Source organism: Phascolarctos cinereus, unplaced genomic scaffold (genome assembly GCF_003287225.1).
Source record: "Phascolarctos cinereus isolate Bilbo 61053 unplaced genomic scaffold, phaCin_HiC Scaffold_9;HRSCAF=440, whole genome shotgun sequence".
Classification (NCBI taxonomy): domain Eukaryota; kingdom Metazoa; phylum Chordata; class Mammalia; order Diprotodontia; family Phascolarctidae; genus Phascolarctos; species Phascolarctos cinereus.
Window position 1 is genome coordinate 64,952,718 of NW_027556402.1, and position 15,111 is coordinate 64,967,828.

The window sequence follows — 15,111 nt, forward strand, 5'->3', positions numbered from 1 at the left end:
TCCTGACTCCAAAGCCTATGTTCTATCCACTGCACCACCTAGCTACCACCTATAAACATCCTTCTTAAAATGTGATGCTGAGGACTGAGCACAACACTCCAGATGAGGTCTAATCAGAGCAGAATATAGCATGCACAACTATCTCCCTAATTCTGGCTCCCCTAATACAGCCTCAGATCATGTTAGCTTTTTCTTGGCAAACATATCTCAACATATACTTTGATCCTCAGAGCCTTCTTTGAAAAGGTGGGCAGAAGTGAAGATGACACATAATGTTGTAAAATAGGACATGGGATTAGAAAAATGGGAGAGATCAAATGTTTGCAGATGACTCAGATGCCTCATGTTTATGTCATGAATGCTCTATTTAAGAAGAGAGCTGGGAGGTATTGAACAGGGCAATAAGGAATAACATCTTCCTGTTTTCCAATGAAATTAGCTATAGCTTAATAGTCAGGAAATGTTTGGCTACTAATATGGAAATTAATTCAGAATTAGCTGTCTCGTGTGTAGTTAGAATAGAAATTAATCAGAGCAAAGGTCAAAATTATCACCAATTTAGAAGAAAAGATAAAGGTGAGAGTTATAATAAATAGCCCCAACCTGGCCTACATAAACGAACAATTAGTCACAAAATAGGAAATAGATAAAAATGGACTTTGATCATTGCTCTTTTTTTAGAGAAGTTTAACATGTTAAGCAATTACAAGGGGATAAATGATTCCTTAACAATGTCTTCCTTAACAAATGCTTGATCTACTTGCCAAGCAGAGAATTATGGTAGCTAAGGCCAACACTGATTTAGAATAAAAGCTCATTTGCAAAAGGTAATTTTGGAAGAATACAGCCTCACCTCAAAAAACAAAAACAGTGAAAAGCAGTGGAGGAGGAATCAAGTATTCATAAAGCTTAGAAAGTTAAGAGTGGAACAGATTTGTCAGGAATTCTATTGCAATGTATGTTCAAGAGTAAGGGACAACAGCTGTAGTTGGACAGTTGCACTGGCATCCACAAAATGCTAGAAGATTTAAAGGTGGGACCCTAGTGCCCTGGGTAATTCTAATACAGAGGATTTATGGAAAGTGATGATCTTCCAAGAACTGCACAGGATGAAAGGACATGGACTGATGAAATAATATATTCATGGAAGCATCCAAGACAAGCTAAATCCAAACAGATCCCAAAGCACAAGTGTAATGTGCATCTTGTCTTGCCCTGAAGCATGCACAGATATTCTCTGTTTCCAATGGACTATATGAGAAGCTCTTAGATACTGGCTGCTGACAGCATATGACTCATCACAGAGAATCCCCTAATGGGTTGCTAAGTTGGAAGAAGTTAGTGATGACACTGGAATGCAAGAAGAAGAGACAGTATCTGCCTGACTTTCTTGGATGCAACCCTACAGGTGACAAGATGTAAGTTTAGAAACGGGGTATGGAAGGACCTGCTTTTAGCAAGTTTCCTTCACTAGTTCTTCTGATTGACCAACCAATTAGAAGACTTCCAGGATAGATGGCCAAAAGTTATTCTCCACCCTACCCCCATGCCAAGCTCCCAAAATTATCCATTGAAAGCATGAAAAAAATAGCTATACATGCTGAAGATGTGTGGCTTGATGGTTAAAGGGCCTCTTTACACAGGGAATCTTCTCAAAGAACAAGGTCCAACATTTATTTTATGTAAATATATGCCCCAACTGATCTCTCTGCCCAGAAAAGATATGAAGGTATGTTTCTATGCCCCTAACTTGGAGCCTGGGTATGTCTGAGGCTTCCTATGAGTGTAGCTGAATCATTCACTCTGAAAAGATTAGATTTTTCCTGTTGCCCATGGCTCAGTAAGACTAGCAGAGTTAAGTAGATAAGCATTATCTGGCAAACACAAATCATGGAATTCAATGTGACTAGTTCCATGAGAAAAGCTATAAGCAGAAACTAGTCTATCAAAATAAGAAATTCACATGGGCTCTAGAGATTATAAACACTGCTCTCAACAATTGAATCAGTCCTAATTAACTATGCACATATAGATGCTATCTTAGATATCATATGTCGGCACAGCATGGCTGTGCCCCAGTGCAGACTTAAGGATGTTGGAACAGAGAAACAAAATCACAGCTATTTAAAGAAAACCATGACGTTCACACAATGATGGACAATGGAGCTAGCTACCAAACAAAACAAAACAAAAGAAAAACTGCATGAGCTCAGGGAAAGTCCCATTCCTTGGGTATGATACACAGCAAAATAGTCAAAACACTGACGTGGAGGACAGGAAAGATATGCCTGATGATCAGGAAAAGGGAAGAAGCTACAATTGGTATAATCCTGATGGCAGAGGATTCAAATAGCCCAGCAACTGGCAAGACCTGATGCTGGTGATCTGACTTGTAACTTTTCTCCATTCTCTCAGGGCAAGTTATCATTAAGAAAGGCAGTGATTTCCTCAAGAGAAACATTCACAGAACTATGTGAGCTACAATCCTTCCAAACCAGAACCTTTCAATTATAATAATATCCTAGTATCTCTAGCAGTCCTGTTCATTTGTATGTCAGTATTACTTTCACGGAACCAGTGCACTGTGGTCAGGGCTTTAGAGTTAGGTTCTCATCTTGATATTCCCTGAAAGAGTAGTGATCAGAGCTGGAATCTGTTTGAATCTCACTGTCAGGAACTAGGAGAAGCTGGGAAGAAGTTTACAGTTGGCCAAATTGAGGGGGGAAATGGCTACCTTCCCTGGATTCTGCACCTTGGGATCCACTCTAGTGTAGGCTAGTTTGCTTCTAGTTTGAGATGAAGCTCTTTCTTACTTGTATGGTCCCTGGGGAGGAGGTAAAGAAGGAAATGAGCCCCAGAGTGGAATGTCTGGAACCAGTTTGGGTAGTACGCAATGCACTAGAAACAAAAAAGAAGCTGTTACTACCTTTTCCAAGCCCCTTCTGTGAAGTACAGCAAGGCAGTAAAGAACTCTTCTGGAGGTAAAGGGGGCAGCAATGAATGCCACCAAATGTGCCTCCTAATCAGGTTCACTTTTGTAGGGCAAAAGGAGCAAAGACAGACGGCCAACAGGAAATAAAGAAGAGCCTTTGTAGACCTGCTAATAATAGCAAGATACAAACATCAATCCAACCCAAAGCTCAAGCAAAAGCCATTTCTGCAGAGACAGAACAGCCCCAAGTATATTCGCTGAAGTGGGAAAGCGTATTGTAGTCCCGGGAACGTTTGCAAAGAAAAATATTATGTGAGGCAAATGGAAATTTGTTTAACCCCCAAGGAATAGCCAGGATGATGCTATTCTCATTTTTAGAAAAGGTAGAGTGCTCCCACAGAATGCTGTAAAATGATATGTTTCTCCCCTTTCAATTCCGCAAATGACCAAAACAACATTGGTTTTCCACAGCAGCAGAGAGGTACTTTAGAAGGAGGTCCTATTTGAACCCAATATACTCTCACCCATAATACCAGTCATTTCGATTCACATGAAAAATTCCAAGATGAACCAGAAGAGAAACATACAAGTGAGTTTGATCTGTATGTTCTCATCAGGTTCAAAGACAATAACTTTGGGAATGAAATAGCATAGTTCGCTGTGCTGGCACAAAGGGCAGACACAAGAAAAGGAATGTTATATAGGTAATTCCTCAGCAAAGCTTCTGCCACAACCAAATCAACCAAAGCTTGAAAATCCCATGGCCTCTAGAGACAATAAACTTAGCTCTTACCCAAGAGGGGGTCAAAACCCAGTGCCTGGAAGGGTTCAGTAGAACTGGATGGATACCTGCCCAGGAAGTATCCAATATGGTGCACATTTGCAGGAGGACCATACAGAACAGCACCTACAACATGAAATGAGGAAATGATAAGATGAAGGGGATGTACATGATAGCAATTGTCAAAAAGCATCCTTCTTGATTGGCTTAGTGAAGAAATCAAAAGGAAGTAACTAACATTTGCCTAAAATCAAAAGATGGCGTTGTTACAATATATCCCATATCAACTGATGCACTCAGAACTACACTAGGTGCTGTGTAAAAAACAACAGCTGTTCAAGGCATGTTCCTAAGCTTCAAAGAGCTTATAATCTGATTGGTGAGATAAAAATAACACCACTGTTAAACTGTGGTGATGTGTGGTAATGACAAAAAATATAGGAATCCAGGGAAAGGATCCTAGGTTTAGAAGTGGAAAGGGGCTTAGAGGACATGTACTATGTCTAAGTCTCACACTCTACAAATGAAGAACTGGGGTTGGAGAAGTTAAATGATTCAAGGTCATACACGTACTAAGGAGCATCCAAATAGGTTGGAATTGTCATGAAAGGCTTCAAGGAGAAAGTGGGGAAGCACTTCCCTGGTCTCTGTCCATTCATGCAGTACTGAAATAAATATACTCCTGTATCTCAGCCAATTGAAATCTTTTTTTAAGGTGCAGCTTAAATGGTATCCCTTTCATATGATTCCCCAAACTAGAAGTAATCTCTCTCTCATCAAATTTTTCTGGAGTTTCTTTGGATTTTTTCTTTGTCTCTATAATATTTACATGTTTACATCCCTTCCTTGTATCCAACTTGTACTTTATCTCTGTTACTAGAATGTAAGCTCCTTGAGGACAGGAACTATTATTTTTGCATCTTCATATCCATAGTACCTACCAAAGAGCTAAGGAAGGAAGGAAGGAAAGAAGATACACTAGGTACAATAGGTACACTAGGAAGAAAAGGAAAGAAGGTGCAATGGGTGCAGAAGGAAGGAAGGAAGGCAGGCAGGCAGGAAGGAAAGAAGAAGGAAGGCAGGAAGGAAGACTAGGTAAAGCATGCTATATGAGCTCAGGGATGGTCCTTTTTTTTGTATTGTTATCTCCAGTGACTGTCACATAACACTTAATAAACTTTATTGATCAACTAATGTCTCCAATGAGGGCAAGAATGTCTCCTAAGTTCTCTGCTCTCTGATTACTATGTGTGTGCGTGGGTGTGTGCATGTGTGTGCGTGGGTGTGTGCATGTATGTGTGTGTGTGTGTGTGTGTGTATTCTCTCTCTACTACCACCAACTTCATCACACATTATTTTCACCAATTATTTAAATGGAAGAGGGAAGGGTAGGGAGAAATTATTCCAGCCACCCTACAAAGTCTAATCCCATTCCTACCAGGCCCTACAAGTAATAGAGGGGCATGGTTAGAACAGTAGAAAGAATGCACAATTTAGGGTTAAAGGACCTGGGTTTGAATCCCAGCTCTACCACTTACTAACCATGTGACCTTGGGAAAGTCAATTCCTCTCTGAACCTCACTCAGTTCCTTGATTAGTAAAATGAAAAGGTTTGACTAGACAATCTCTCAGGTCCCATTGAACCTTTTAATGTATAAGCCTATGATCCAAAGGGTACTCAGGACAGTGGCATTTCTGGGGATGCAAAAAATCACAGGACAAAAACAGCAACTCACATTTATATAATGCTTTAAGGTTTACAAAGTACATTTCTTTCAATGATGTTGGAGGTAGATAATGTAAATATGCTTACCCCCCTCCCCATTTTATAGATGAGAAAACTGAGGATCATAGAGGTAAAGTAGTCACATAGAAAGTGTTGGTGATGAGATGTAAACTTAGGTCTCCAAATTCTAAGTCCAGAATTATTTCTAATCTATCATGCTCTTTCAGTTTTCTGTAATCATCTGGGGATACAGAAATGATCCACGTGGTATCCCCCTCCACCAAACCACCCTGGACTTCCTAGTAATGTCTACATAGTAAGTCTCCTCTTTCCTTTTACCTTGTCCCCATCATCTGCACACCCTCTCACTTTCTCCATCTACCTTCAACCCCATATTTTCACCCAGCAGCCATATTCTGCACAGAGAATGTAATTCTTCCCTGATTATGGAAACAACCTCTCTTTTCATTGTTCAGAGACCACTTCAAACTCATTTTTAATGCTTTGATCTATATCTAGACTGCATCAGTTCTTTCTCTTTGGATGGACAGCATTTTTCATAAGTCTTTCAGAGTTGTCTTGGATGACTGTATTATTGAGAATAATGAAGTCATTCACAGTTGATCATCTTACCATATTGCTGTTACTGTGTACAATCTTCTGGTTCTACTCATTTCACTTTGTATCAGTTCAAGTAAGTTTCTTCAGTTTTTTCTGAAAGCACCCAGCTCATCATTTCCTATATCATAATAGTATTCCATCACAATCATATACTACAAATTTTTTCAGCCATTCCCCAATTGATAGGCATCCCCTCTATTTCCAATTCTTTGCCATCAGAAAAGAGCTGTTATAAACATTTGGGCATAGTTCCAAATTGCTCTACATAACGTAAACCCATTATTTTTAAGAATGAGAAAATTAAATTTCACAATTCTTCTCTGGGAGAGAATAAAAGGTTCTGAATAAACAGACTACAGGACATATATCCTGGCTTCAAAACCTACTTCTTATTTGTATTACATAACCGTTCTGGTCCTCCATTCCCTCACATGGAAGGGCTTGGATTAGATGACTCCAAAGGTCCCTTCCAACTTTAAGCCTATGATCTTATGGTCTATTCTCTAACCAGTGACTAATGTCTTAACACTTCACTCAGAAGCCTCTAAAAGAAAGCTATCAATAGAGCATTGATATTGTTCACTCAAAACACAGCTCTTGGTGGTGTGTCATCTCTGTCACATTTCACTATTATGTCCTTGTGTGTATATGTATTCATATATTAATAAAGGACAAGAATCATGGAGGCTACCAGAGTGTCTCAAAAGTCTTAGTGCAGCTTTAAGGCTTAATAACTTTGGAACACCCTACCTATACACACAGACACATACACGCACCACACGTGTGCATGTGTGAGCTCCTTGAGATCAGGGACTGTCGTTTGCCTTTCTTTGTATCCCCAGTGTTTATTACAATGCCTGGCATGCGGTTGGCATTTAATAAATCTTTCTTGACTTTGTGTGTGTGTTTGTGTGTGTGTATGGAGAGAGAAAGAAAGAGAGAGAGAGAAGAGCAGAGACAAACCCAGAAAGAGGAATAATAGCAGAGAGAGAAGCAGAAAGAGAAAGAAGAGATAGAAAGGAAGAGAGAGACAAAGTGAGAGATACAACATTATGGTGAATAGAGAGCTAGCCTTAGAGCCAGAGAGACATGGGTTTCTCTGATATATACTGATAGAGCAATAGAAATACAAACATCGTTAGCTATATCAGCATATATAGATATATATGTGTGTGTGTGTGTGTGTGTGTGTGTGTGTGTGTGTATATACACACATACATATATACCAATCAGTGTATATGTGTGTATGATTCAAAGCAAGTCACTCAACATCTCAATTGCCCAGGCAATTCTCTAAAACTAAATTGCTAAGCAGTTATCAATTGGCATGAATAGAGGGTATTCCCTACCCAGGAGTCCTCTATGATGAAATATCCATTATACATATATGTATATCATACACATATAGACATATATTATATCAATATACACATATGTGTATATCACACATACATATATTATATATAATATATACATCTCATATAGATAGATAAACACACAGACAGAGTTGTTGGCAATAACACATTCTAATTACAATGTCTTTCACATAAAGTTCTCCAGGGTGTGCACGCAGCCCTTCCTACCTTTGCTCATGCCTAAAGTACCTAGCAGTGTATCAAACGAGGAGGTAAACAAGGAAAAACAACAAGGGACCAGGTGTTGCTTTAAGAAAGTCATAGGAAGTTGTAACCTGAAGCCTCCTCCTTTCTGTGCCCAGGAATGGGCAGAGGCAGTGTGCACGGAGCAAATGCATTTCTTGTAAACTCCCTGGCGTCCAGACTTTCTCTTACTACCAAAGTTGGAGCTCTCCTTTCCGGGGGTGTAGGGGGGAGTGGAGGGAGTAGGGCTTGTGACGTCACTCCCTAACAGGAATAAAGTGGAGAGACTGCAAGGCTGCCACTGTGGGACGAGAAGGAAAACTATTTCAAGACTAAAAGAGTTAGCTGTCCTTTGGGGAAGAGGTGCTGTTAGCAGGACCTTCCTCTACACCATCCCTGTCCATTGGGGGGACAGGAAAGGTGCCACTCGTGGGAGCCCAAACGAAAGGACAACATGCCACAGAATGTCATTCTCCCAGGCCCTGCGCCCTGGGGATTCAGGCTTTCGGGAGGGATAGATTTTAATCAACCTTTAATCATCACCAGGGTAGGTGTTTCCCTCTCTTACTTTCTCTGTAAGAGAGGCGTTTTGGTCTTTCGGCTTTCTAAGGGCTTTTTTCACGTCTTGGTTGTTTGGCTTTCTAAGAGCTGCAGAAGTCTGTCTAGTGAGCATTGAATGGCACCTAACCTGGCAGGATGGGAGGGGACTATTGCTTCCTGGACATCCAAGTGCAGAGGTAGGGAAGACAGTGGAAATCAGGAAAGCTGGGCTTTGGATGATGATGGACCAGGGAAGAAGAGCAGGAGCTTGCTAAGTAGTTTACTCTGTCAGTGAAATGATCTCTTCTTCAAATTTGGCTCCTGTTTGCTGGAAGGAAAGGAAGGGAAGTGCACTGGTTTGAAGTCAAGACCCTGGGGAGGGACAGTAGTGATGGGGTGGTTTCCCAGAGTTCACGAAAGGTGAATACGGCAAGTCCAAGGAGCTGTAACACCCCCCTTCTCCCCACTCCCCAGCCTTTAACTCCCTTTCCTTTTCATTGCATGGCTATGTGATTTCTGGCAGGGAGGAAGAAGGGGAGAAAAGAACAGAGATTTGGCAGCTGTTCCTTTGGATTAGGCATGTTTATCCTTCCCCTGATGTAAATTTCACCTGGGAGATATAGGCAATGCGTAACCTAAGTTGGCTAATTCAAGTTTGGAGAATTATCAGCACAGATAGGAAAGATATTGCTCATGTGTATTCCTGTTTTTCCAGGCATTTTGAATAATTTTCTAAGACTGAAACTGTTAAGCTGAACTTCCAAGAAAGCCAGTCAGATGAGTGACTTGGGAGGATAAGTGATAAGTCAGTCAGTAATATGCCTGCCTAAAAACATAACTTTAAAACTTTTTCTATAAAAGTCCATCTTTATTTCACTTAGAAATAATTCAAGTATTGTCTTACAAGTAAAAGATTTTAGAAGTGGACAGAGCACTGGACTCAAAGCCAGGAAGACCTAGGTGTCAATGCCTCTTCAGATATCCAGAGGGGAAAGTCAAACCTGGCATTTCTTCAGCATAGAGAACTCTAAAGCTGGGTGACCCTCAGCCAGTCACTTAACCTCTCTTATATCAGTTTTCCCATCTGTAAAATGAAGAAGTTGGTCTCAATGGCTTCTAATGTCCCTTTCAACTCTGTGATGCTATGACTCATAGCCATTACAAATAATCCAGAACTTTTAAATTCTAAAATACATCCTGATCTCATTGTTTTTTTTATAAGCATATGATGCTTTACCTTATTAGAAAATTATTTGTATAGTTTAGTTATAAACTCTTAAAGAAACCTCCTTGAACCGTTGAAACATTGCCTTAATTTCTGTCTCTACATATTCTTCCTGTTACAAACATGCTTAACAACTTGGGGACAATTTAATTTGAAAATTCACTGTATAATGAATGGCTTTATACAAAGAAAAAGCTTCTGTGTTCTATTCATGCACTTTCCTGAGAGTGAATGAGAAAATGCCTTCCTCAGATATCTTAAAGAAACAATGTTTTATACAGAAGCATATTAAGGACCATGTTGAACTCTGTTTCACACACTTTGAAAAATATATAAACATGCTAATGCAAGTTTGTGGTATTAAACAAGCAAAGTTGATTGAAACTAAGAAAAGTTATTAAGCAAATTAAGCAGAAAATACTCTGATGCTTTGGGCCACGCAATGCCTTTTATGGATTTACAAAGGGAGAAAGTTTCCATTATCTCTTCTCAAAACTATTTTAGTAGTTTCTAGATCACAGTTTTCCTTTACTTTTATTAATGAAATAGGTTTCTAAACCTAACAAAGGACAACTTATGTTTGTGTTAACTCCTGAAGAAATAAAGGATTGGGTCATAGGTATTGCTCCTAACATGAAACTGACAAGTTCCTGCTGGTGTGTAAGGTGCCAATTCCTTCTATTCATGCTGTTGAAAGATTACCATGATGTTATGATATATTTTTTATTCCAAGGAAATATTTCCATTTGGTTGGATTTGAAAGGCTAATGGTAATATATCACTTTGCTAGTAACAATAATCAGCTGCAGCTATTCCTATCTCTTCTGAACTCCTACAGAAGTTTATTATTATATATGCCTTATACTACTGGTATATTTTATGTGCCTATCTTGTCTTTCCAACTAGAATATAAGTTTCTGAAGGGCAGGACCCACATCCTCCATCTGCTTTATATCTTCCCCACAACCCTTCTCCCAAAACCAGGGATACCATTGCACAGATTAGGCTATTAAGGAATTTTAAGTAATTTTTCATGGCTTAAGTCAACAGCTATTTCTGTGCCTATTCCCACTGAAATTATAAGTGGAAAAAAAAGACTATAACAGCTCCATTAAACTAGCATCTAACCAAACAAAAAATTGTTATCCATATATTTCCAAAGGTGTTGTATAGACAAAATTTGTTTTTTTCACTTTCATGTTTCTACATCATGAGTTACAAGGGATAGGGTGGCATAAAAGAAACCTGTTGAGGTAGAAAACTGTTGTTAGCTTTCCTATGATTTCACCAGCTTAGAAAATTCTAATGCAGAAATCCCCTTCACTGTGTAGATCAGCAACTTATCTGTAAATTATATTCACCATAAGCTGTCTGAAGGAATGAGATATTAAGTGATTTATCCATGGTCATGCAGCTAGTATAGTTCAAGGTAGGATTTGAACCCAGATCTTATTAACTCCATGGTGAACCTTCTGTTCATTGTGCTACACTACCTCTCAGACGTGGCTTAAATTGCCAAAAATAGTATCTATTAAATGGGAATTGTTCAGTGACAAGGGTCCTGTTCGTATGTAAGCACTCACTGGAGTTCTGTTTTTCTGGCACTCAAGAAAGCTGGGCTTTACAATCAGTTTGCAGATTCAGTTTGAGGCTAGAGACATTTGCTTTGTTTGGCAATTTTTTAATGGTTGAAATCAGTAACAGCTCAGGGACAGTTGTATCTGTGTGATACCAAATGATCGATCCATTTTCCTCACTATTTTTCAACTGCTTATTTTCTATGATGCCCAGCATAGCCTGAATATTTTGTGCACTTTCTTTGACAATCTGGAAAGCCTATGGACCCTTCTCAGAATAAGGCTTTTAAATAATTGAAGGAGATACCAAATGACATTTACAAGTTGGTGAATATAATGATGTATTTTTTTTCCTATCCAAGTTCACAGACCCTCTGAAATTTGTCCATGGATGCCCTAGGTGTCCTTGGGCCCCGAGTTAAGAACCCCTGATCTAAGACATCTAGGAGTGGGAAAACATATCTGCTTCAAAAGAATACATGTCTTCACCATTCAAAGACAAAGGGGAGATAAAAGAACCAATACACTACTGATATACCAAAAGCCCAGCCCCCAACCAAAATATTTTTATTGCTGCTGTTGCTATTTCTTTCAGCCACGTTGGCTCAGCTATTAACTTGGCTAAAAAATCATGTAGTCAGTAGATTCACTAAAAGGCAAAACTGGATGTTTGAGGTGCCTTAGTGATCACACAATCACCAACTCTATAATTGATTTAAACTTTGAAAAATATTTTTGAATTGCCACACAGATGCAGCCACAATAAAATCATTCTCATGAATATTTATTCTAGACCAAAATTTAATTATTAGAAATACCTCAACATAAAAGCTACAAACAATTTTCCCAAGGTTATTTTGACATACTGGATTTACTTATATACTCCTCACTTTTTTTCCTCTAAAATGAGGGGAGGAGGACTTATGTAAGCAAGTATATGGATCATGATCTGTTATGATGTAGTGGAAAGAGAATTTGAAATAGACTGCCTAAGATCTAGTACAGTGACTTGGCTTCAACTTCCCCTGCGAAAAAATGAGGAAGCTGGTCTAGTTCAGAGGGGTCAAACTCAAACAGAATCAGGAGCCATCATACATAATAATCCCTAAAGATTGTATATTGACTTTGAAAACTACATGTTTGTATATCTCTTTCTTTATTAATATATGGACACATTAAAATCAGACTGCAACTATCCTTTAATTCTGCACTCAAGAATGTTGAGAGTCACATCTTTGATATCTCTGGCCTATGACTTCCAAGGATCCTTCCAGCTCTAACTATGTGGGTGATCTTATACTGGCAGCTAGGTGGCACAATGGCTGGCATCAGGAAGACTCATCCTCTTCCTGAGTTCAAATCTGGCCTCAGACACTTACTAGCTGTGTGACCCTGGGCAAGTCACTTTACCCTGTTTGTCTCGGTTTCCTCATTTGTAAAATGAGCTGGAGAAGGAAATGGTAAACCACTCCCATATGTTGGCCAAGAAAACCCCAAATGGCATCACAAAGATTGGACATGACTGAAAAATGACTGAATGATCTTATATGATGATCACCTTCCATGACTTTAAGGTCACCCTCTATGACCTTAATCTTGAGATTCTTTTCCACCTTCCATTTACAATGACCAAGCAAATCAGTGGTGAAATTATCCATTATTACATATTGCGGCTCTTCTAAAAGTATTTCTTTCCTCATGTTCTTGAAAAATATCATTTAGACCCAAGGCTTTCAAGATAGTTTGATTGTATTTTGTAAGGGAAAAGTGAGGAAAGCAGGATGGCTTGCAAATAACTAAAAGGTTTGTTTTCATGTAAGATTTCCTTTCCTGTATTAGATTTGAGATTTAAACATCTTTGACTCCAGAAGAAGAAGCATCAGACAGTTGCTTCAGCCCCAGTGTACTAGTGACATTTCCCCCAACAGAGCTAGAAGTGCATTTCAAGAAAGAGGTAGCTCTATACTTCTCATCCAAGAGACAGAGGAGGAAGACAGATAAGTAGTGAGGAAGAAAGTAACTAAAACTTATCCACTGAGATAGCAAAATGAATCATGACTTTCCCTTTCCTTCCCCATTCTGACAATGGCTGATTGTCCTTTTAATTTAATCCATTATCAACATGGATAGATGGCAAGAATTCTATTTAGAGTGACCTCTGCTTGTAACATGATTGCTGTTTCAGAGTAGAGGGGGAAAATACTATGGGGACATGGATCACATAGGAAAAATATTTTTCTAAGATTTTCTGCTGAAAATAAGGAAGGAAAAAATGAAAGAGAAAACAGTTCAGTAAATAAAATACACACACACATGCACATATATATAAAACAGGTAAATGAATAAAGCAATAAGGAAAGTAGCTATTAATGTAATACAAATATCAATCACGTATGTTTTTATACTTGTATTTATTTTGGGCTTCCTAAGAAATTAAGTAATTCATCTAAATAACCATTCAGGACATGTCAGTCACAGAACAGATTAAAATTCTATTGACACTACTCAAAGAAACCAAAATTTACATACTTTTCACAAAGGTCACCCTACTGCCACCAACTCTAGATCAGGACATTACTTCTCCTCACCTAGATTACTGAATGATTTCCTAACAGTTTTCTCAAGCTCCACCCCCACCTCAAATCCATAGTTCACACTGCTTCCAGTATAACTAATCTTTCAAATATAGTTCTCTAATCATGTCACTCCAGAAACTTCAGTGACCCCTGAGCCTAATGTTTAAGATTCTTTATTATCTTTATCATCTCTGTGTCCAGCCTTGTTTCATGCCACTCACCTTGATAGGACTGTAGGATTTTAGAGTTCGAAGGGACTTTAAAGTGGTAAACTGACTCGTCAAGGTCACACAGCTAACAAACATGGGACTCTAATCCAGGTCTTCCGATTCCAAAATCTGGTGAGCCTCCCACTACTTCCACTACAATAAAAACTCTATATTCCTTCCTTCCTCACTTCCTTCCTTCCTTCCTCCCTGGTCACATGATGTGAGAGAGGGATAACTAATGGACAGCCCATATGTTCCACTGGTATCCTTACCATGTCAAAGGAATGTGGAAAAGGACTCCAGTGAATTGGTTGTAACCTATAGAAGGGCATGAGCAAGAGTTGCATAGGATAGATAGTCAAGGATGGGTTGTGTCCTGCATCATTGGAGAGAATGCCCACATTGGCATCAAAGATACATTTAAGTATTTTGAATCAGCATTCAAACTAATTACCTGAAATCTTTAGCCTGAAAGTAGTCATGTCGAGATTAAAGTGGATGGAAGGAAGGAAGGAATATAGAGTTTATATTTCCCTCTATTCTCTGCTCTCACTCTGCCCCCTCCTTATCCAAGTTTTCCTCAAGCCTGAAATGGATTAATCCCTTATTTTCCCATTGCTAAATTCCTTCTCTTCCATCAAAAAGGAGCTCAGGTGCTGTCTATTCCACTGAAGGCTTCCTTAGCTTCCCCAGCTGAAAGGGATCTCATATTCCTCAGAGTACTTGTGTTTACCATGTGCTCTCTGCTATCACTGGCAGACTTGCCTTTTCCACCATCCTAGTGAAGAGTCAATGACAGCAGAGTGTTGTAAAATTTTTTTTGTGTCCTAAGTGCCTTCCACATTGTACATGCTTAGTAAATGTTGAATATTTAATCCCACTATATTTATTATTGGACTATTTGGAGCCAATGTCACTTATCAAAAGAAAAAAAGAAGAAATGGCTTCCTTAGCACAAGGAAAAGGCTTTGTTAAGGAAAGAACAATAGTAAGAACTGACATACACGTAATGCTTTACATACATTATCTTGCTTGAGTCTCTTCAGCAGCCCTTGGAGGTGGGGACAACAGGTATCACTATCCCCATTTTAACTGGAAACTGAGGAAACAGGCTCAGAGAGTTTAACTGACCTCCCCATGGTTACACAGTTACTGTATCAAAAGCAGGATTCAAATTCAGCTCTCTCTTCACTCCAATCTAAATTTTTTCCCACTCTACCACATGACTACTTTCAGGCTAAAGATGTCAGGTAATTAGTTTGAATGCTGATTCACAATGCTGAAATTCCCAATGGATCTATGATGTCAATGTGGGCATTCTCTTCA

General features: G+C 39.0%; 1 protein-coding gene and 1 long non-coding RNA gene across 4 annotated transcripts in view; one reads left to right on the forward strand and one right to left on the reverse strand.

Annotated features, from left to right (window-relative positions):
* LOC110222587 (uncharacterized) overlaps positions 1–15,111 on the reverse strand; it is a 174,161-nt gene that overhangs the window by 77,753 nt on the left and 81,297 nt on the right. Inside the window, exon 2 of the long non-coding RNA XR_002328435.2 lies at positions 3,726–3,839. This is a non-coding gene — a long non-coding RNA (uncharacterized LOC110222587). The remainder of the gene's footprint in view (positions 1–3,725; positions 3,840–15,111) is intronic.
* PDLIM3 (PDZ and LIM domain 3) overlaps positions 7,908–15,111 on the forward strand; it is a 59,420-nt gene continuing 52,216 nt past the window's right edge. The window contains exon 1 of one of the 3 annotated variants that reach the window (XM_021007656.2): positions 7,908–8,205. In XM_021007656.2, the coding sequence (XP_020863315.1) occupies positions 8,113–8,205 (93 nt within the window). In that variant the 5' untranslated portion in view covers positions 7,908–8,112. The remainder of the gene's footprint in view (positions 8,206–15,111) is intronic. The other 2 variants (XM_021007655.2, XM_021007653.2) reach the window with 2 other exon arrangements.